The sequence below is a fragment of the Equus caballus genome, chromosome 7 (genome assembly GCF_041296265.1).
Source record: "Equus caballus isolate H_3958 breed thoroughbred chromosome 7, TB-T2T, whole genome shotgun sequence".
NCBI classification, from domain to species: Eukaryota; Metazoa; Chordata; class Mammalia; order Perissodactyla; family Equidae; genus Equus; species Equus caballus.
This window is the reverse complement of record NC_091690.1, coordinates 1,786,702-1,805,823: the sequence shown is the minus strand read 5'-3', so window position 1 is coordinate 1,805,823 and position 19,122 is coordinate 1,786,702. Positions and strand designations below refer to the sequence as shown.

Here is a 19,122-nt window from a genome sequence, read left to right as displayed (position 1 = left end):
CTGGCGATTCCCAACACGCACACACGGGCGCTCTCCCTCACGAAGGCCAAGCTCTGCCAGCCGGCCATGGGGAAGGGGTACCACCGACTTAGTTTGGGGTGCTCTGGTGGTGGTTTGGGCCCCGTGCCTCCAGGAAGCTGAAGAGGGGACTGTCCTCCCCTGGCTCCCAAGGCCGAGAGCCGGGCCTGGGAGCTATAAATAGCCGCCGCAGAGTGGAACTGCCGCCTGTGCCCACGCTCCTACGCATGAGTCAGCCTGGCCCAGCCTGGGCTGGCGCCCGGAGGAGCCAGGGAGCCGGCCAGAGGCCAGAGGCCCGGCCCAGCGCCGCCGGCCCGTCACTCAGGAGACCAAGGTGGGCAGCGTGGGAGGGAGCAGGGCTGCCTGAGTGCTTGTGGGCCCGCAGCCCCTCGGATGTGGATGTCACACCTGTTTGTCCCCAGCAACCCTCTGAGGCGAGACAACAGCAATCCTCATTCATCAGTGGGGAAACTGAGGCTCAGAGGGGCGCTTGGCCAGGGATGACGTGAGGACCCAAGTCAGAAGCCAGGATGTCTGCTCACGGGGCTGTCTCCATCTCTGGCGGATGAGGGGCTGGGGCCATGCCATACTCTGAGGTGCCCACGGGGCCAAGGACAGGGCAGGAGGGAGGAGTGGCCTGGGAACAGCTCCAGGTGGCTGGGGGAGGATGGGGAACCAATAGGAGAGTTCCCATGGGTCTCAGAGGAACCTGAACGCCAGGCTGGGAAGCTGGACCTTGAGCCGGCGGTGAAGGGAGCCACGGGAGGCGTTAGAGCAGCAGAGGCCCACATCGGAGGCTGGGCGGTGAATGCCGGCCGGAATAGAAGGAGGGCTGGAGGGGGCCATCCTGGGAGGCCAGGAAGGAGGCAGGTGGGATGGTCCAGGCGGGAGAGGCCTGGGGATGCAGCGGAGGGGCGAATCAGGGAGAAGTGGGGCACTTCAAGCCCCAGAAGCTGGACAAGCCTCAGTGGCCCAGCCTCTGGGGGAGCCGGGTGGTCCTGGGGGCAGTGCCCACCCATATCTCCAAGGGTGCAGGAAGGATCTGCCTCAGTCAGAGCCACGGAGATGGTGTGTCAGCAAGAACCAAGCAGCCAAGAGCCAGAGGGGCTCATCTGCTCATACATCTCATGACGGGGAGCTCACCACCTCCCAAAGAGCCTCTTTCACCCTCCATCTGCTCTGACTCCAGAAAGTCCCTCCTTATGGCACCATAGGGACAGCCTCCCCTTCAAGGGGTGCCTTCCTCCAACAGGCTTGGGGCCTGGGGCTGTCTCACACCCACGCCTGGTCTGGTTGCTGCACCCCGGGATCCACTCTCCTCTGTCATGAGCCTGTGTCCCCTCGGGTCACCTCCCGGGGGTGGTGAGGGTATCTTGCTGCCCTAAACGTGGACACACAGACGCGTTCAATGCGCACACACTTCCCAAAGGGAAACGTTTATTCTCAGAGACAACTCCTACTGGAGGAAGAGACGCATTTCCTACCAGCAAACCCCAAACCCATTCCCTGCCGGCCCCCAGACTCACCAGGGGCCCCCTGCCATCTCCCGCTGGGTGGGCTGCCTTAGGGGCACCAACCCGGACCAAGTACTGGCTTCCTTCTTCAGTCTTCCCCTCGCTCCCCGGCCAGGGCCAAGCCCCTGGCATCGGCAGGAGTGTCCAGGTGCGCCCCCCCTTGCCCCATCCTCTGGAGCCTCCTCTGTTGGTTGGTTGTTTATCCATTCCGCACTCCCCCCCCACCCACCTCCTCAGGTGCAGGGTCCTGCGGTGGACCACCGCCCCACACCAGCCCTGGGAGTCCCATTCTGCTCCCCGAGCCCCTTCATCTGCAGTCCTGCCAATGGCCCCTTCCCTCTGCCCCTGCCCTGCGCCCCCCAGGGGACCTCAACTCTGCCCCACTCTTTCGCAGCGCCTGGCTCATGGAGGTGACCCTGAGGGTGCCAGCTCCCACCTGGGGCTCCGGCGGAAGCAGACCACACGCTCACTGCCCTCCTCAGGGACTTGGCCACCTCCCAGGGCCAGGCAGGAGCTGGTGTGCGCACGGCAGGGGGTAAGGGTGGGGGTCCCTGGGGGAGGTCCTCAGTGGGGGTCCGGGTGGAGGGCCCGATGGGGGTCCTGGTGGGGTCTAAGCAGAGGTCCAAGTGGAGGGCTGGGTGGGGGGCGGGTGGGGGGCTGGATGGGCGACCAGGTGGAGGTCTGTGTGGAGGCCTTGGTCCCGGTGGAGGTTGGGGGAGCCAGGTGGAGGTGGGGGGCAGGGCCTGTGGGGGTTCCAGTGGAGGTCGGATGGAGGGCTGGGTGAGGGGCCGGTGGGGGGCTGGATGGGGGGCTCGGTGGAGGTCCGGGTGGAGGTCCAGGGAGGTGAGCCTAGTGGAGGTAGGGGGGTGGCTGGTGGGAGTTTGAGTGGAGGTCCGGGTGGGGGTCCGTGTGGGGGGTCTAAGTGGAGGGCCGGGTTGGGGGCTGGATGGGGGCCCGGTGGGGGTCCGAGTGGAGGTCGAGGTGGGGGGGGTGGGTGCGGGTGGAGGGCCGGTGGGGGGGCCAGGCGGGCTCCGCGCGGGGCTGCGCGCGCGGCGGGGGCGGGGGCGCCGGCGGCGGTGACCTTGGCGGGCGCGGGTCCCCGGGGAGGGGCGGAGCGCGGGCCCGGCGGGCGGCGGGCGGGGACGGGCGGGGACGGGCGCGGGCGCGGCGGCGGCGGGCGGCGGGCGGCGCGCGGGGGGCGGCGGCCGCGCGGACACGAGCCGGCCAGCAGCAGCCGCGGCGGCGCCGCAGGACGAGCGCCCAGGTAGGCGGCCGGGCGGGGCGGGGGCCGGGCCCGCAGCATCCCACCCGCGGCCTCTCCCCGCGCCCTCCTTTGTCCGAGCCCCACCCTCGGGCCGCGGGCCGGCCCTCCCCTCCCTTCTCCCTTTCCTCCTCCTCCTCTTTCTCCTCCTCCTCCCCCGGGCGGCCGCTCCACCGGGACCCCCTCCGCGCGCCCACCGCGGACGGCGCCTTCTCTGCATCCCCTCCCCCGGGTGCTCACAGCGAGCCCCGCCGCCAGGCCAGCCCCTCCCCGGGCCCTGGGCCCCTTCCCTGGGTTGGTCGGGCGCGTTCGGTCAGCACCCCCCCTCCCCCGCGGAGGAGTGAGTAGGACCCTGGGCCCGTCTCCCCGCCGGACACCCGCTCAGCCCTCCTGCCCCTCACTCAGAAGCCCCTCCCTCACCACTGAGATCCTCCCTCGACCAAGGGGAGCCCCTGGGCTGGCCCCCCAGTGTGCCTCCCCTCCCTCAGGCCCCCTGGAGCAGGCCCTCTCTCATCAAACCCCTGGTTGGTCAGGTGGTCCCCAGGTCAGACCCTGACCCCCACCCCCACCCCTTTGGTCAAGCATCCCGCCCCCCAGGCCCTCCCCTGGGTCGGGGCCTGCTTTCCTGCCCCTGAGGTCGCTGCAACCTCCAGGGCTGGGCTTGGGGACCTGGGGCCGGGCCGATTCGCCTGGCCCCCCCCCGGGGGGGTCTCAGGGTGGGCTGCCTTGCACAGCGGGAGGCTCAGGGGCTGAACAGCCAACCAGGGCCCCCGTTCAAGTCCTGCTCTGCTCTGCCACCTCCCTGCTCTGTGACCTTGAGCCGGTGGCTCCCCCTCTGAGCGTGGTGCTGTGACCTCCTCCCCCTCCCCCCACACCGCAGGAGGTGGGGGTGGGATTCAAACAGCACCAGGTGAGTGCCTGGTGTGGACTTGGGGGGCATTGCATGGGGGCTCCTAGTCAGGGATCCCAGGGCCCAACGGGGCCCCTCCTGGAGGACACCCCTGCTGACGGGCCCGGAGCCCTGCGAGAGGGTCTGTGCCCAGAGCAAAGCCAGGGCTGGGGCTGGGGTAGCACAAGCGACTGTCACCCGCCACTTCGGGCCAGTCGTGGCGGTGTCTGGCTGCACACCGGTGTGCCCGCTCCTTGGGGCGCCCACCTGGAAAACAGCAGTGACAGCAGAGCAGCCGGCCGGCACGCTTTGCCAGCCAGCCCCCCAGCTTCCTCCCAGTGCTGAGCATTGCCACGCATGTCACCGATGTGCCTGACAGCCGACTCTAGTTAGCACTGTTAGAGCTCCTCAGAGTGCCGGGCGCAGAACTCGCGGGGTATGTGTGAGCTCCTACTTGATCATCTGTCGTTCTCTGACGATCTGGTACCTCTGCTCATCCAGAACGTGCCTTCCCACCCCACCACCAGCCACGTGCTTCCCACCCTGAGCCCTTGGGACCGATAAGCAGGACAGTCCATCCTTCTCGGGGGCTCCGTGTGCCAGGCACCTGGCCAGGGGCTTTATCCAGCTTATGACACCGCTTGTCCCAGCAACTCCGTGGCGGGGACACTGTGACGGCTCACATTTCACAGATGTGGAGACCGAGGCTCCAGGACCGACTTGTTGCCTGGGTTCTCACCACCAGGTCCACACCATCGGGTCTCGCTCCACCACCCCCTTCCCCAGATGCACCAGAGGGAAGTGACTTGGCTGAGGTGCAATCTTACCTGCCTTGTCTCTCCCCCTGTAGGCCAAGCCCCACGGTGAGGGACCCTCAGGGACAGCTGGGGAGCAGGGAGGGAAAGGGGTCTCTGCTGCTTTCTATAAATAAGCACACGGATGCTAGAGACAGGCCTCCTGCCTTCCCGCCCACAGCCCAAGGTTCTTCCCTCCCCTCCGTCATTTCAGGAATTGCTGTGTGACCTCCTGAGGCCCCTGGACTTCTCTGTGCACAGGAGAAGGGAGCAATGATAAGAAGACCCCCTCCATGGGAGTTCTGTTCCAATAGATATGTCAGACCTGAGTGGGAGGCCAGGGCAGGCCAGAGCATAGCCTGGGGACAGAGTTTAGGGAGTGATATTTTTTCTCGGGGCTCAGTTTCATTTTTCTCATCTCCAACCTGGGCTGCTGTTGGAAATCAGTCATGATTTGCAAACTGACTCTTGGACCTGCAGCTCCAGGATCACACTTACGGGATGAGGGGAGGAAAGTGGCTTTAAAATGCAAATTCCCTTTTTTTTCTTTTTTTGGTGAGGAAGATTAGCCCTGAGCTAACCTCTGTTGCTAATCTTCCTCTTTTTGCTCGAGGAAGATTGTCTCTGAGCCAGTCTTCCTCTATCGTGTACGTGGGACGCCACGACGGCATGGTTTGATGAGCAGTACGTAGGTCTGCGCCTGGGATCCGAACCCACAAAGCCGAGCGGCCAAAGCAGAGTGCACGAACTTAACCACTATGCCATCGGGCCCAGGGTCCTGGGCCAACTGATTCATCCCTTCCGGGGCCAGGGCTGAAGCCCTGCAATCTGCATTTTAAAAACACCCCACCATGTGGCTCCCACGTTAGGAGCCTCTGGGCTGGGGGAAGAGCTGTGATTGCCAGAGAGAGGCACCATTTCACCCATTTTGCAGAGGAGGAAAACTGAGGCTCAGGGTGGCAAAGCGGCTTGCCCAGGTCCCAGAGCCAGGGCTGCTGGCTTCCAGGAGCCGTGCTGGGAAGGCAGGGGGAAGCAGGTGCAGCTTGCGGGAGGGCAGAGGGGGCATGCCGGTGGGGAAAGGGGTTGGTGTGCAGAGCGCACTGGCATCTCCACGCCTCCCCCAGCCCAGAGTCCCCTGGGAAGGCGCACAGGCCCCAGATCTTGAGGCGGGAAGCAAGCAGAGGGGGCTGGCTCCCAGCCTGCACGCAGGGCAGAATGGCAAAGGCGGCCAAGTGCACCAGAAGGGCCTGCCCAGGACGCAGGAGAAATGCCATCTCCTTTGAGAAGCCATACCCCCACCTCCCCACCCCGGGCCCGGACCCGTCCCCTCCCGACTGAGCGGCCTTTTGCCTCTGACACTCCTCTCCGTACAGGGTCGGTGTGGGGTTCTAGCAGCCGGCGCGAGCCCTCCGGGCCCCGACCCCCACCCCCCGCGTGGAAGATGCCCGAACAGAGCAATGACTACCGAGTGGTGGTGTTCGGGGCGGGCGGAGTGGGCAAGAGCTCTCTCGTGCTACGCTTCGTGAAGGGTACTTTCCGGGACACCTACATCCCCACCATCGAGGACACCTACCGGCAGGTGATCAGCTGCGACAAGAGCGTGTGCACGCTGCAGATCACCGACACCACGGGCAGCCACCAGTTCCCCGCCATGCAGCGGCTGTCCATCTCCAAGGGCCACGCCTTCATCCTGGTCTTCTCGGTCACCAGCAAGCAGTCGCTGGAGGAGCTGGGGCCCATCTACCAGCTCATCGTGCAGATCAAGGGCAGCGTGGAGGACATCCCCGTCATGCTGGTGGGCAACAAGTGCGACGAGACGCAGCGGGAGGTGGACACCCGCGAGGCCCAGGCCGTGGCGCGGGAGTGGAAATGCGCCTTCATGGAGACCTCGGCCAAGATGAATTACAACGTCAAGGAGCTCTTCCAGGAGCTGCTCACGCTGGAGACGCGCCGGAACATGAGCCTGAACATCGACGGTAAGCGCTCCAGCAAGCAGAAGAGGACAGACCGCATCAAGGGCAAGTGCGTCCTCATGTGAGCCCACGGGACGCCCGCCCGCCCGCCTGCCCCGTGCCTCTCCCGGCGCCCCCTGCAGCTGCCTTCCTCTCCTGTCTCTCGCCTCTTCCACTTCTCTTCCTTCCTCCACCGTCTCTGCTGGGGAAACCAAGGCCCCAGCGAGCCCATGGCAGGTCTGGTGCTGTCATATCACTCTGCCTTCCCTTCACTGCCCACCCCCCATCCTGTCTGTACCCCCCAAAGCTCAGTGCTGGAGGTGGCCCCCTTGATCTGCACGTGGGAAGATGGGGGAGCTGCCTGTCCCCATCGGGACTGAGGGTGCTGGGTTTTTCCCATCTCTGCCTGTCTCCGTGTCTCCCAGGACCCCCGTCTCTGACCCTTTCCCTTGGGTTCCCCCCCCGCCAGACCTGCGCCCCCTCCCCCGTCAGATCACTGTGACCTTGCTGGAGGGGGAGTTGAAATGCACATGGACCTCAGATCTTGTTTTCTCCTATTTGGTGTTTAATTAACATACACCCCGCCCCCCACCACCTCCATCTCTCATGACCTCTGGCCTGTGCCCCCGACCCCGGGTCCCAGACCACCCCTCTCGCCCCTGTCCCCACAGCCTGGGGGGGGGGGGGCGGCCTCGCGGGACGGGTCTCAGGCCCCGCCAGGCAATAACCACAGGGCCCGGAGCAGCGCCCCACCAGCCCTGAGTCCCACTCCTCGCACGGCCTGGCTCTGGGGTGCAGGCAGGGGAAGCCCGAGACCGGCTGATGGCCACAGCACAACTCCAGGGGACCATCCGGCGTGAATACGGAGGGCCTTCATGGACACGGCCCGCAGAGAGAGATCGGCACGGGGTGTCCCCACCGAGGCCCCGGCAGGGGGATCCGGGGTGCTGGAGAGGGGTGCCTGGGGCCCGTCTAGGGGCAGGCGACCGGACCCAGCACCAGCAGGATCTGAGGGGTCAAGGCAGAGCTCTGAGCAGCCGCTTCCTCCGGCCAAATGTGCCCCAGAGAGGGGGCCCACCAGGAAGGCGAGTCCTGGGGTCGGGGTGTGTCTGCCACGTGAGATTCCGAGTGTTTCGTGAGAGCATCTAGATGGTTCCACGCTCTTGGGGCCGTGTGGGGCTGTGTCTGACAAGCACAGGGGACCTGCAGGCCTAGGTTGGGGGTGACCATGGGATGGTGTAGCTGTGCAGTGTGGTGTGCACAGGTGGGCGGATGGCTGTGTCCAGGCGTGTGTCTGTGTGTGTGTGTGTGTGTGGCTGTCATGGGGATGGTGCGTGCCTGGGACAGTGTTTTGTGTGTCGTAACGGTGTAGGGTCTATGCAGGAGTGGGCAGTGTGGTTGTCAGCAGGACAGGATATTTGCGAGGTGTGAACCTTCCTACAGCATGAGTGTGACCACAAGCAGCTGTCTTTTCGGGAGCGGGTGATGTGATTTATCAGAGAGCATCTGTAAACCTGTTTGCTCTGACTGTTTGGGGAACACCGAGCCTGTTTCACGCTGTAGCAAGGTGGCTCTCTGCTCAAAATCTGTCCCCGTCAGCCGTGGCTGCCCAACAGAGGACCACAGACTCAGACACCTGCAACAACGCACGTTTATCATCTCCCGGATTCTGGGGGTCAGGAGTCCAGACACGGCTTAGCGGGTCTTGTGTGCAGGATCTCACGAGGCTGCGGTCAGAGTGCGGGCCCGGCTGCGGTCTCATCCGAGGGTCGGACTGGGGAAGGGTCTCGTTGTTGGCAGCCCTCAGGTCTCTGTGGTCACAGGACCGAGGGGCTTGGTGGCTCAGTGGCTGTCAGCTGGAGCTGCTCTCATCTCCCTGTCACATGGGTGTCTCCCTGAGGCTGCTCACAACCTTGGGTGTCATTGGGCATGAGGAGGCTGCACGTGTGTGTGCTTGTGCACACTGGGACTGAACTGTGTGTGTGTGTGTGCATGTGCGAGAGAGGCCGTGTGGCTAGAAGTCATGTGACCATGTGGGGACTCTGTGTGGGTAAGAGGGACTGTTTGTGTCCACCTTGGTAGCCGCATGGATGTTCTTCTCTGTGTTCCTGTGACTTCGCTCCGCAAACATTTACTGGGCACACTGTGAGAGAGAGGGAGTGTGTGTGCGTGCACGTCTGTGGGAGGTCACCGCCCTGCACGTGGACAGGCCCCGGCAAGAACAGTAGCCTCCTGTCTGAGCACAGCTGAGCCCCCTTATCCCGTGGGGGGCCCAGGGCCCAGCAGCAGCGGGTGGTGCCCCTTGTCGGCTCCAGGAGTGGTTCCTGGGCCTTGAAGGTGCCGGAGAGGGTGGGGCTGGGGCAGGGGTCTGGGCCCTTTTCTCAGGGACACACCCTGATAGCACAATCTCTCTGGGGCCCCGCCCGCCTCCAGGCCTCTCCCTCCCCAGGCCCCACCCCGACAAGAGAGGGGTTCTGCAGCAGGAGGGGGCCCCGGAGCCTGCCCCCGCTGCTGCCCATCCTGCCTGGGCATCCCTGGGTCTGCGGACCGCACCAGGCCACGCTTGCTGTAATCCCGGCCCTGCCCCCTCTGCCCCGCATGTGGGTGCCCCCGCCCCCTGTCGTGGGGTCTGTGTAGCATTCGCTCTAGAAATAGTTTTCCTGCAATAAAGAAGTGGATCCTGCATTCCCCACCGGTGCGCCTTCTTTGGGGTGGGGGTGGGGGGTCAGCTTACCGCCTGCGAAGAATGAGGGACGTGAAGGATGGGGAGGTGAGAGATGGGGACAAGGGATGAGGGACGGGGGAGGTGAGAGATGAGGAGGTGAGGGATGGGGATGAGGGATGGAGGAGGTGAGGGATGAAGGATGAAGGAGGTGAGAAATGGAGAAAGTAAGGGACGAGGAGGTGAGGAATGGAGATGAGGCATGAGGAGGTGAGAACTGGGGGGTGAGTGATGGGGATGTGGGAAGAGTTTGCACTTTGGGGATGAGCACGCCGGCGAGTCACAGGAACATTTCAGCCCTTCCCCGGGTGGTCCCCCACAAGACCCCTCGAGAGTCCTGCCAGACCCGGTTACTTAGCTGCAGCCAGTTGTGGGGAGTGGACAGACGCTATGAGCCCCGTTTTACACGGGGAGGAACCCACGGCGCCTCAGATTCCCCATCTATTAACCGGCTCTGGGTTGAGTTTGCAAACTTATAAGCAGGGGCCCGTCTAGGGTGAGGAGAGCCAGGCACTTGCCATGGGTGCAAAACTCGGCGGAGGGCACCAAAAACTCAACCATCAAGGTACATATTTCAACGCAAAGGCAGCCGTGGTGAACAAAACATCCCTATTTTAGAGACAGTATCTGACTTGGGGGGCGGGGCGGGGCTAGGGAAAAGCAAGAGAGGTGGTTCTCCCGCGTGCAGAACCAGATCTTGTCTTTCTCTAAAATCTTGGTATTTTATTCATCACGGATTATTTCTGCATTTATTTTGAATTTTAAAATATTGCATTAATGTAGCATTTATCTTGCAGGCAAGATTTTTTTTTTTTCCCCTTTAAGTTTTGGATTTGAGAACATGGCCTCACTGGCCTCACCCCAGTCTCGACCCTGCTCTGTCGTTGAGGCCACACGATGATGTCCTCGAGTGAAGCGTGGCAGCCACGTCTACCGATGGCTCCAGGAATCCCGAACCTTCTGATTTTTCCAAGAGTGCCTGGAAATCTGGATTTCTTTCTGTAAAACGTCCAGATTTTCAAATGTTGGCAACGAATTTAAAATTTTTTAAGGAGTTTTGGGCCACAAGCCACCAGTTTGCGACCCTTGTTTAGACAGTAATTCCTTTGGGGGATACGGGCCAGGGAGTGAGATGCCTGCCCGCCCCAGGCACCTGGTTCTCTCTGTGCATGGAGGGCATGAGCAAGGAAGTTCCTGCGGGGATGACAGGAGGCCTGGGGGGCCCAGCAGGGAGGCCAGCATCTCAGATCACAGAATATAAGTGTTGGTTGCACAAGGTAGTTGATGTCTCAGAATATGGTGGCTCTATCCTTCTGTGTAAGAAATTCTTCCTTCCATCAGGGCTGGATGCTTTCAAAGACATCGCAAATGTTTCCCAACATCGCCAGGGAGCTTGTGAAAAATGCACATTCCAGGGGTCTATTCCAGCTCTCCACCCACCCCCTGCAGGATTCTGGATCATTCCATCTGGGTGGGGGCCCAGGAACCTGCTTTTAAAGCCCAGGAGTTGGGAAACTGAGAAACCTTGGAAATTATGAGACAGGCTTGGGCAAGTGACCGTGGGTTTAACCTCTCTGAGACTCAGTTTCCCCCTCTGTAAAATGGGGATATGGTTTCTCCTAGCCTTATGCAGAGGGTTCAACGAGAGAGAGCAATTATTATTATTTTTGTCCCGCTAGCCAGGCGACCGATTAGGAGGGGACATTCTGCCCCGGGAAAATGAACCCCCGGAGCGAGGATTTGGAATTCGAACCCATGGGCCCTCCGGGATTCGAACTCGCGAACCTCCACGCGCTTCCTTGACGTCGCCAGTCACCTCTGAAACTCCGCTCGCCGCCTCGCGGCGGAGGCCTCCCCTGCAAGCCGATTTGCAAATTAGCATAGTCCCGCCCCCCGCGCGTTCCCCGCTCGCGGGTGGCCAGCGGCGGTGCCACTCAACGCTCCTCCTCCGGCCGCGCCGGCGCCCCGCGCCCCGCCCCCTCTCCTGGGCGCAGCCTACCCCGCTGCCTGCCCTGCGCCCCGCCCTCGGCCCGAGCCTCCCGCAGTCCGGGCTCGCGATTGGCCGCGCCGGCCGCCAGGGCCCGCCCCCCGCGCGCCGGCCCCGCCCCGAGGAGGGGAGCCGCGGTCGCTACCAGGCGGCGGGTTCGGCTGCGCGGCGGGGCTGAGGCGGCCGCGGTGGCCCGGGCGCAGGTAAGGGCGCGTGCGGCCGGGGTCCGGGCCAGGTCCGCCGTCCTCCCCGGGGTCAGGGGGCCGGCGCGTGGCCGGGGCGGAGGGCAGGCCCGGGGTCCCGGGGGAAGCGGGACTCCGAGGGCTCCGATCTGGCTGCAGACCGAGCTGGGGGTCGGGGTCTGCTGGGGAGGGGGCTGGAGTTGAGGATCCGGGCTGGAACTGGGAGTCAGGGCAGGAGCTGGGGGTCGGGTCTGCTGGGGAGGGGGCTGGAGTTGAGGATCCGGGCTGGAATTGGAAGTCAGGGCGGGAGCTGGGGGTCGGGGTCTGCTGGGGAGGGGGCTGGAGTTGAGGATCCGGGCTGGAATTGGGAGTCGGGTCGGGGTCTGCTGGAGAGGGGCCTGGGGGCGGGGCTGGGGCTGGAGGTTAGCTGGGGAGGGGGCTGGAGTTGAGGTCAAGTTGTCTGGGGAGGGGCTGGAGCTGGGAGATGAGGTTAGCTGGGGAGGGGGCTAGGGATGGAGCCTGGGGTTCTGGGCTGGAGTTGAGGTCGAGGTTAGCTGGAGAGGGGCCTGGGGCTGGAGTTGAGGTCGAGGTTAGCTGGGGAGGGGCTGGGAGTGGAGCCTGGGGATCTGGACTGGAGTTGGGGGTCCAGGTTAGCTGGGGAGGGGGCTGGAGTTGCGGATCCGGGCTGGAATTAGGAATCAGGGCTGGAGCTGAGGGTCAAGGTTAGTTGGAGAAGGGGCTGGGGGTGGAGATGGAGGATGGAGTCAGCTGGGGAGGGGCTGGAGTTGGGGACTGGTGTTGGAGTTGGAGATCTGGGGTCTAGGTTAGCTGGGGAGGGGGCTGGGGCTGAGTTGGGGGTCTAGATTAGCTGGGGAGGGGCATAGGGGTTGAGTTGAGGGTGGGACTTATTTGAGGAGGGGGCTGGGAGAGGAGTTGAAGGTGGAGGTTAGCTGGGGAGGAGGCTGCAGCTGGAGTTGAGGCTGGAGCTGGGGGTCGAGCTGGAGCTGGGGGTCGAGCTGGCCGGGAAGCCTGATTGCAGAGCCCGGGGTTAGGCTGAGCTGGCACAGGGCCAGAGGGCAGAGACACGGGGAGGGCTGAGGGATGGAGGTGGGGGTCAGACCTGTTTCAGAAGGGGCCCGAGGGATTTGGGGCGAAATGGAGAGTTAGGAGTGTGTGGGGGGGTGAGGAAGTAGGAGGGGAGCGGAGAGATGGGAGGGGAGTGGAGGGCTGGGAGACGCGGGGACAGGTGTCTGCCGGAGGGTCACTGTTCTGGAGAAAGTGGAGGGGTCTGGGTTAGAAGTCATACGGCTCGTGGAGGGGACTCGCCCCCTCGTTTGGGGGGGCTAATCATTCTCTGTAAAAGGGGGCACAGGGCAGAAACCCCCCGGGGCCACCGTGAGCTGGAGGAGCCCGGAGTTCAGTGGACTTTGTGGGGCCTGTTGCTGGGATGGACAGTGCCAAGGAGGGTGTCTCGGGACGCAGAACAGCTTGACTCAGTGACTGAATTTTTCAGGGATTTTTGGGCTCAGGGGGGAGGGACCCAAGTGGGAGTTTTGGGGACGGTGCTCTTGAGGGCTGTGGGTGGCACTTTATTTTTCCTGGGGAGCGGGGGCTGCCACGGGGCCGGGAGGTGGGCGGGAGAAGACAGGCGTGATGAACAGCAGCGCAGAGCCTTCCGCTGTTGCTAGGTGGCGGCGAGGCAGCGCAGGGGCGCGAACTCGTTGGCTGGGATGCGGAGGTGAAGGGCGCAGTGGCATCTGGAGGATGCGCCCCCTGCGATCCCATCTCGGCCCTGGCTGTTTGCGTGCCCACGTGGCCTCTGGGGGCCTTAGTTTCCTGCTCTGTGAAATGGGACTGATAGAAGGAACGGGAGTGGGGACCCCGTGGGATGGCTGCGAGGGTCAGGGGAGGGAAGGGGAGCACCGAGCGCGCACGTGGCACGGGTGCGTGCCTGCGGCGTGGATAACGATGTTCTAAATCGAGGGTTCTTTGGGAGGGGGGAGGTGGGTAGGCGGAATTACTAGGTCGTGAGAGAGGGGAGGAAAGGGGTCAGGCGCCATCTGACCCCAGTCCTTCAACCTTGGGGTGCACGTGAGAATCACCCCTGGAGGTCTGAAAAAGAATCTGCAAAAAATAATTTCTATATTATTAAAAGTGAGGAAAAAACAAACAAACAAAAAGAATTCCATGGAGGCCGGTCCTGTGGCTCAGTAGTTAAGTTCCTGTGCTCCCATTTGGTGGCCCAGGGTTCACCGGTTCGGATCCCCCCACATGGACCTACACACTGCCCATCAAGCCACACTGTGGTGGCATCCCACATACAAAATAGAGGAAGATGGGCACAGATGTTAGCTCAGTGACAGTCTTCCTCGGCAAAAAGAGGGAGATTGGCAACAGATGTTAGCTTAGGACTAATCTTCCTCAGCAAAAAAAAAAAAAAAAAAAAAAAGAGGAAGATCTTGGATCTGGTGCCAGGAGATTCTGAATGTTTGTCAGGGAACAAGTGTGTCCAAGTAAGAGGAGGCTGTAGGGGTCATTCTGATGTAGATGTGCCCCCAGGAGCCATTTGGATGTGTCCCCCCGAGGGACCACGATTGTATGCTCTTTAAATACATGAGCTTTACAACTTGAGTTCATATGAGGGACCTGGGTCTCCCCCCCCCCCCCCCCCCCCCCCCCGGCACGGCTGACATGGGTTCAGGTCACTCTCTTGGGGGTGCCGTCCTGGGCGCTGTAGGGTGTTGAGCAGCATCCCTGGCCCCCACCCACTTGATGCCAGGAGCTCCCCCAGTGTGACAACCACAGATGTCCCCAGATGTCACCTGATGTCCCCTGGGGGCAGGACCGCCCCTGGCGGAGACACCACCCCCCCATCATAGACAAAACCAAGTTATTTTCTCATTTAAAGACCACATCTCGCCCAGATTTGGGTTTTGGTCGTCAATCATCTAGTGCTCTCATTTTGAGAGGAAAAAATAAAATCAGATTAAAATCACACTGCTCCTCGAGAATTTGGGAGATGCCAGCTTCTTTCTAGGCGAGTCTTTTGTGTGGCTTCCCAGCTTTCACCCCGATTTCGTATCCGGGGTTCAGTGACCGGCGGGCGGCGGGCACAGAGAGACCCAAGTTTGCTGTCGGCATCTGTGGTTTTCACCGAGCAGAGAAGCCTGAATTCTTTGGGAAATTCTTGGTGTCCTACGGAAAATATCCGGCGACTGACGCGTCGTCGTCTGCTCTTGTCTCGTAAAGCCGGGAGCGCTGTGGTTCGGAGGGAAGACAGCATTACGCTAACACACAGACGCTCAGCCCCCTGTTTACTGAATGGAGGCGGGGTTTTTTTTGTACACCCTGCAGTAGTGTGAAAACTCCCTTTTCCCTTCAAGGTGTTATTACAGGTTTTCTCATTTGCATCTGGAGACAAATAGTCTTCAAGATGCTATTTACTAGGTTACGTGTGTTCTTGAAGCTCCTTTGTGATTTCTTACACAAGGGCTGTGCCTGACTTCCATGATGGTGGAACTTTCTGGAGCCTTCTAGAGGGGACGGTGAGCAGGATGGTGGCGTAATCACTGGGAGTTGACACAGACGTCTTTCCCCTCCCTCTGTGCCCCAAACGTGCGGGCTGCTCCTCTGGGGTTCGCCCGGGCCTAGTGTGGGTCCTGTGAGGTTTGCTGTGGTCCTTGAACCGCTGGCCTCCGCCGTCCGCATCCTTGGCGGTGTCGGGGACCCTTCCTCCGGTTGCGATGTTCGTCCAGACAGCTCTGGATTGTCACCGCTGTTCTCGTGCTCCTGTTTGTTGTGGCCTCTCGTTTCAGAGTCTGGAGGAAATTTGTCCCACATGTCACCCAGGAGACTTAGAGACCAGACTGGGGACTGAAGAGCTGGGGCCACCTCTCAGGGGTGGTCACTTCTGCCTCCTCCTCCCTGGGGGCAGCTCTGACGCGCTTCCAGAACCGGCTACTCTTTCTCCTGGGAACCTTGCGAAGGGGCATGTTTTCCTGCTTTTTATTTTTTAACTTGGGGTACAATTTCCTTATCAGAAAACTTAGCCATTTAAGGATGCAGGTCAGTTTTGGGGGGAGTTTGTGAAGTTGTGCCACCATCCCCATAAATTCATTTTAGAACATGTTCATCACCCCAGTAAGATCCCCCGTCCCCATCAGTCACTCCCCAGCCCCTGGCACCCATGAGCCTGCTCTCTGTCTGTGGATCTGCCTATTCTGGAGGTTTCCCGTCAATGGGGTCACACACCGTGTGTCTTTCTGTGTCTGCTTCTCTCCCTGAGCGTCGTGTGCTCAGGTCCGTACTCGTGCGGCTGTGTCAGGGCCTCGCTCCTCTTCACGGCTGCATAATATTCCGGTGTGTGGATGGACCACGTTGTGTGGATCCATCATCCACTGATGGACAGCTGGGCTGCTCCCACACTAGGGCGGTGAAGAATCGTGCTGCTATTTAAATGGCCTTTTCCAGGGCATTTGACAGCCCCCTAAACTGGAGCTTGGGGGAGTTAGGTGTCACCGTGCTGGTTCCATCCCTCTCTCTCCCCTCTGTGGTTCTTTCCCCCTGATTTGAGCACTTCGCTGTCTCTTGCTCAGAGCATTCCGGCTGGCGGTTTGGCCTCCAGTCCCTCCTGCTCCAGTGGGCTGACCCCGCACGACCAGAATCCACTCTCTGAAGCACACAGATCCGTTCATCATTTCTCTGCCACCGTCCCCAACTCATCACCCACTCGACAAAGTCGCAGTCCCCCTCGTGGCCTCCGTGGCACCGTGGGAGTGGGCCCCACCTGCCCCGTCCCCAGTGACCTTCACGTTGCCTCCCGTTGAGCTCCTGCCACCGCCCGCCACAGGCCCCCAGCTTTCCTGGACCGCGTGGTCTGCTGTCTCCTTTCAAACCTTGCTTGCTTCCTTCCTTCCTTTCCCCGACAAAGGCTGCTTGTGTGCCTATTTTAAGCTGTCAGAACGGGTGCCAGGCGCTGGGAGCGCCACGTGAATGAGATGCTTGTGTGTGTGCGCGTGGGGAGGCACGGAGACCGGGGGACACGGGGCCATTCTGTCCCCGGCCCGGCTCCCTGAGTCCGGGTCCCTCAGGGTGGCAGGGATGGGGGCCAGGCCTGTGCTTTCCTTGAGCTCCGCGGGCGCGATGACCATCAGTTTCTTAGGGGACGGAGAGGTGGAGACGACACCTGCGCACAGGTGTCTGGGGGACAGGCCGGGAGAAGCTGTGCCCTGAGGACCAGTTTGCCGGGGGACAGGTTGGGGGAGCCTAGCCGCCCTGTGTGAGCACGGAGGCTGGGCCGGATCTGTCCATGTCCTCTCCTGCAGGGTCTCCCCTCTAGACACTGAGGACATCGGGGCCGGGTCATCCTCTCTGTGGGGCCATCCTGGGCACTGGGTGGCGGAGGGGGGGGTGGTTTGAGCAGCATCTCTGGCCCCCACCCACTCGATGCCCGGGTTCAATGCGGATGGGGAGAAACTGATTTGCAGAAATTGCTACGTTTTTTTGGAATCTCTGAAAGTTAACTGTTTGGAGATGATAAAATAGAAAAAGATGACCTGTCTTTGATATGCATCAATTAGTGGAGAGTCTGCTCATCGTAGCCGTGGGCGTGCGTGCGCACACACATGTGTGTTTTCCACTCTCCCTGTGCTGATGGGAGGAGGTGACCAGGCCGGTCGGGGGTGACGGGAGTTTGAAACCTGCCCCTCCGGCTCTGCTTCTGGACGGTTATCGCTCGTCAGATCTTTTGCCCTTTGCCGCTCGAGGCCCCTGCTGCCCCTGTCTTCTTAAGAATCTCCCTAATTTGATGGAGAAAAAGAGTCAGGAGAAATCACAGCACAGGAGGTGAATCCGGCCAAGCTGAAAGGCAGGGTCCAGGCAGGCGCCGTGCTGGAGCAGACGGCTGTGCCCGGGAGGGTCGGCGGGCGGGCCCGGTGCCACCAGCCTGCTCTGTGTCTAATTGCATGACTTGCCTGGAGCCACCACAAACCAGGCGGCTTGAAACAACAGAGATCTCTCCTCTCTGAGGTCTGAGATCGAGGTGTCTCGGGGCCGCGCTCCCTCCCGAGGCTCCGGGAGAGGGTCCTTCCTGCCTCTTCCAGCTCCTGGTGGTCTCCAGCCGTCCTTGGCTTGTAGACGCCTTGCTGCAGTCTCTGCGTCTGTCTCTGTCGTCACAGGGTCATCTCCTTGGGTGTATCAAAGAAAAACCAGAGGTGGACGTTATTCGAGGGGTGGAAACATTGTAATAAGGAACTGCCGCGGGCGCAGGAGACCTCTGTGTAGACCCCTAGGCAGCATGGACCAGTGGGGGCTTACGGCCGAGGAGCAGGTGGGGTCAAGGGATGGAGAATTGCTAAAAAGAAACATCACCAGGGGGATTCTGGCCGTCTGACCTGACGGGATTCCTGGTGCAGACGTGGCCGGGGGAGCGAGGGGGCGAGGAACCCGGTTGGGTCTCGAGGGTGATCAGACATAGAGGAGGGGGTACTCTCCATCTACCGACTTAGCGGATTCTTGCTAAAATGGGATGACACAGAGATGAACACGGAAACCCTAACCTCGAGGCCCAGTTTGAAAAGCTCAGGGCAGCCTGAATAGAGTTGGGTCAAGGAGAGAATCACTTTTTTTTTTTTTTTGTGAGGAAGATTAGCCCTGAGCTAACATCTGCCGCCAATCCTCCTCTTTTTGCTGAGGAAGACTGGCCCTGAGCTAACATCCGTGCCCATCTTCCTCTACTTTATACGTGGGACGCCTGCCACAGCATGGCCTGCCAAGCGGTGCCATGTCTGCACCCGGGATCCGAACCGGCAAACCCCGGGCCGCTGAAGCGGAACGTGTGACCTTAACCACTGCACCGCTGGGCTGGCCCCAAGGAGAGAATCTTTGTCATGTCGCTGTGTCCAAATTTCCCTCTTCCTGTGAAGACACCAGGCGTTGGATTAGGGCCACCTGAGTCCAGGGTGACCTCGCCTTAGCTTGCTCACGTCTGCACAGACCCCATTTCCAAAAAAGGTCCCATCCCAGGTATCAGGGTTAGGATACAGACATCTCTTTTTGGGGGGGACCCAGTGACTCCCACACCACCCAGCAAACGGTCACTCGTGGGGTGACAGTCAGCTTTTTCCGGGGCCGTGTGGTCCCGGTTGCTAAATGCCCTGCTTCCTTCTGCTCTGTTCCTACTTTCTCCACCCCCAGAAAAATAGAAATTTGCACCATCTCAGAGAAAATGGAGAACTCTGTGCCCAACGGGGCCCCTGGGTGTGCCGGCTGTGGGAGGAAGTGGGGGTTGGCTCGATCGTTGGGGACGAGCGTGGAGGAGGAGGTTAACCCGTAGCCTGGGAGAAGCTGTGGATCATTTGTCAGCGGTAAGATGGGGCAGGAGTGCCCGCCTCGGCCGCCTTCCGGGATGTGGATCAAATGAGGCCCCTCCCGAAGGATGCGGCGGGAATTCTAAACCTCTCTGTAAATATTACGTGTTCTTGTTGTTAACGTGTTGGGGGTTCGGTAAACCGGGGTCTCCCCCAGGCACTGTGACATCGGGGTCGGGTCATCTCTGGGGGGCCGTCCTAGGTGCTGTGGGGGGTCGAGCAGCATCCCTGGCTCCACCCACTTGATGCCAGGAGCTCCCCCAGTGTGACACCCACAGACGTCCCCAGATGTCACCCAGTGTCCCCTGGGGGCAGGATCACCCCAGGTTGGGAACCACTGGGCTGAATTATTTCTAGAAGATTTTACGATTCTGTGGTTCCGTTCAAGTAAAAAGATAAGTTTGGGTATTTTTTTTTAAGACACTTTATTTTTTAG

At 61.4% G+C, this 19,122-nt stretch overlaps 2 protein-coding genes across 8 annotated transcripts in view; both read left to right on the top strand.

Moving 5' to 3' along the window:
- Positions 1-252: 252 nt before the first annotated feature.
- On the top strand, positions 253-9,120 carry DIRAS1 (DIRAS family GTPase 1). Of its 4 annotated transcripts, none has more exons than XM_070272440.1 (2): positions 253-352; positions 5,850-9,120. In XM_070272440.1, exon 2 carries the CDS (start codon positions 5,918-5,920, stop codon positions 6,512-6,514), a length of 597 nt encoding a protein of 198 aa, XP_070128541.1. In that variant the 5' UTR covers positions 253-352; positions 5,850-5,917; the 3' UTR covers positions 6,515-9,120. The 4 variants fall into 4 exon arrangements, with proteins under 4 accessions (XP_070128541.1, XP_070128542.1, XP_023500147.1 ...); XM_070272441.1 differs by lacking the exon at positions 253-352 and adding an exon at positions 1,927-2,067; XM_023644379.2 differs by lacking the exon at positions 253-352 and adding an exon at positions 2,692-2,796.
- A 2,096-nt stretch (positions 9,121-11,216) lies between these two features.
- Positions 11,217-19,122, top strand: part of GNG7 (G protein subunit gamma 7) — a 126,096-nt gene continuing 118,190 nt past the window's right edge. The window contains exon 1 of one of the 4 annotated variants that reach the window (XM_023644377.2): positions 11,217-11,340. The gene's annotated coding sequence lies outside the window, so the exon portion shown is untranslated. Of the gene's footprint in view, positions 11,341-18,611; positions 18,684-19,122 lie in introns of those variants that run through there. The other 3 variants (XM_023644376.2, XM_070272438.1, XM_023644378.2) reach the window with 3 other exon arrangements.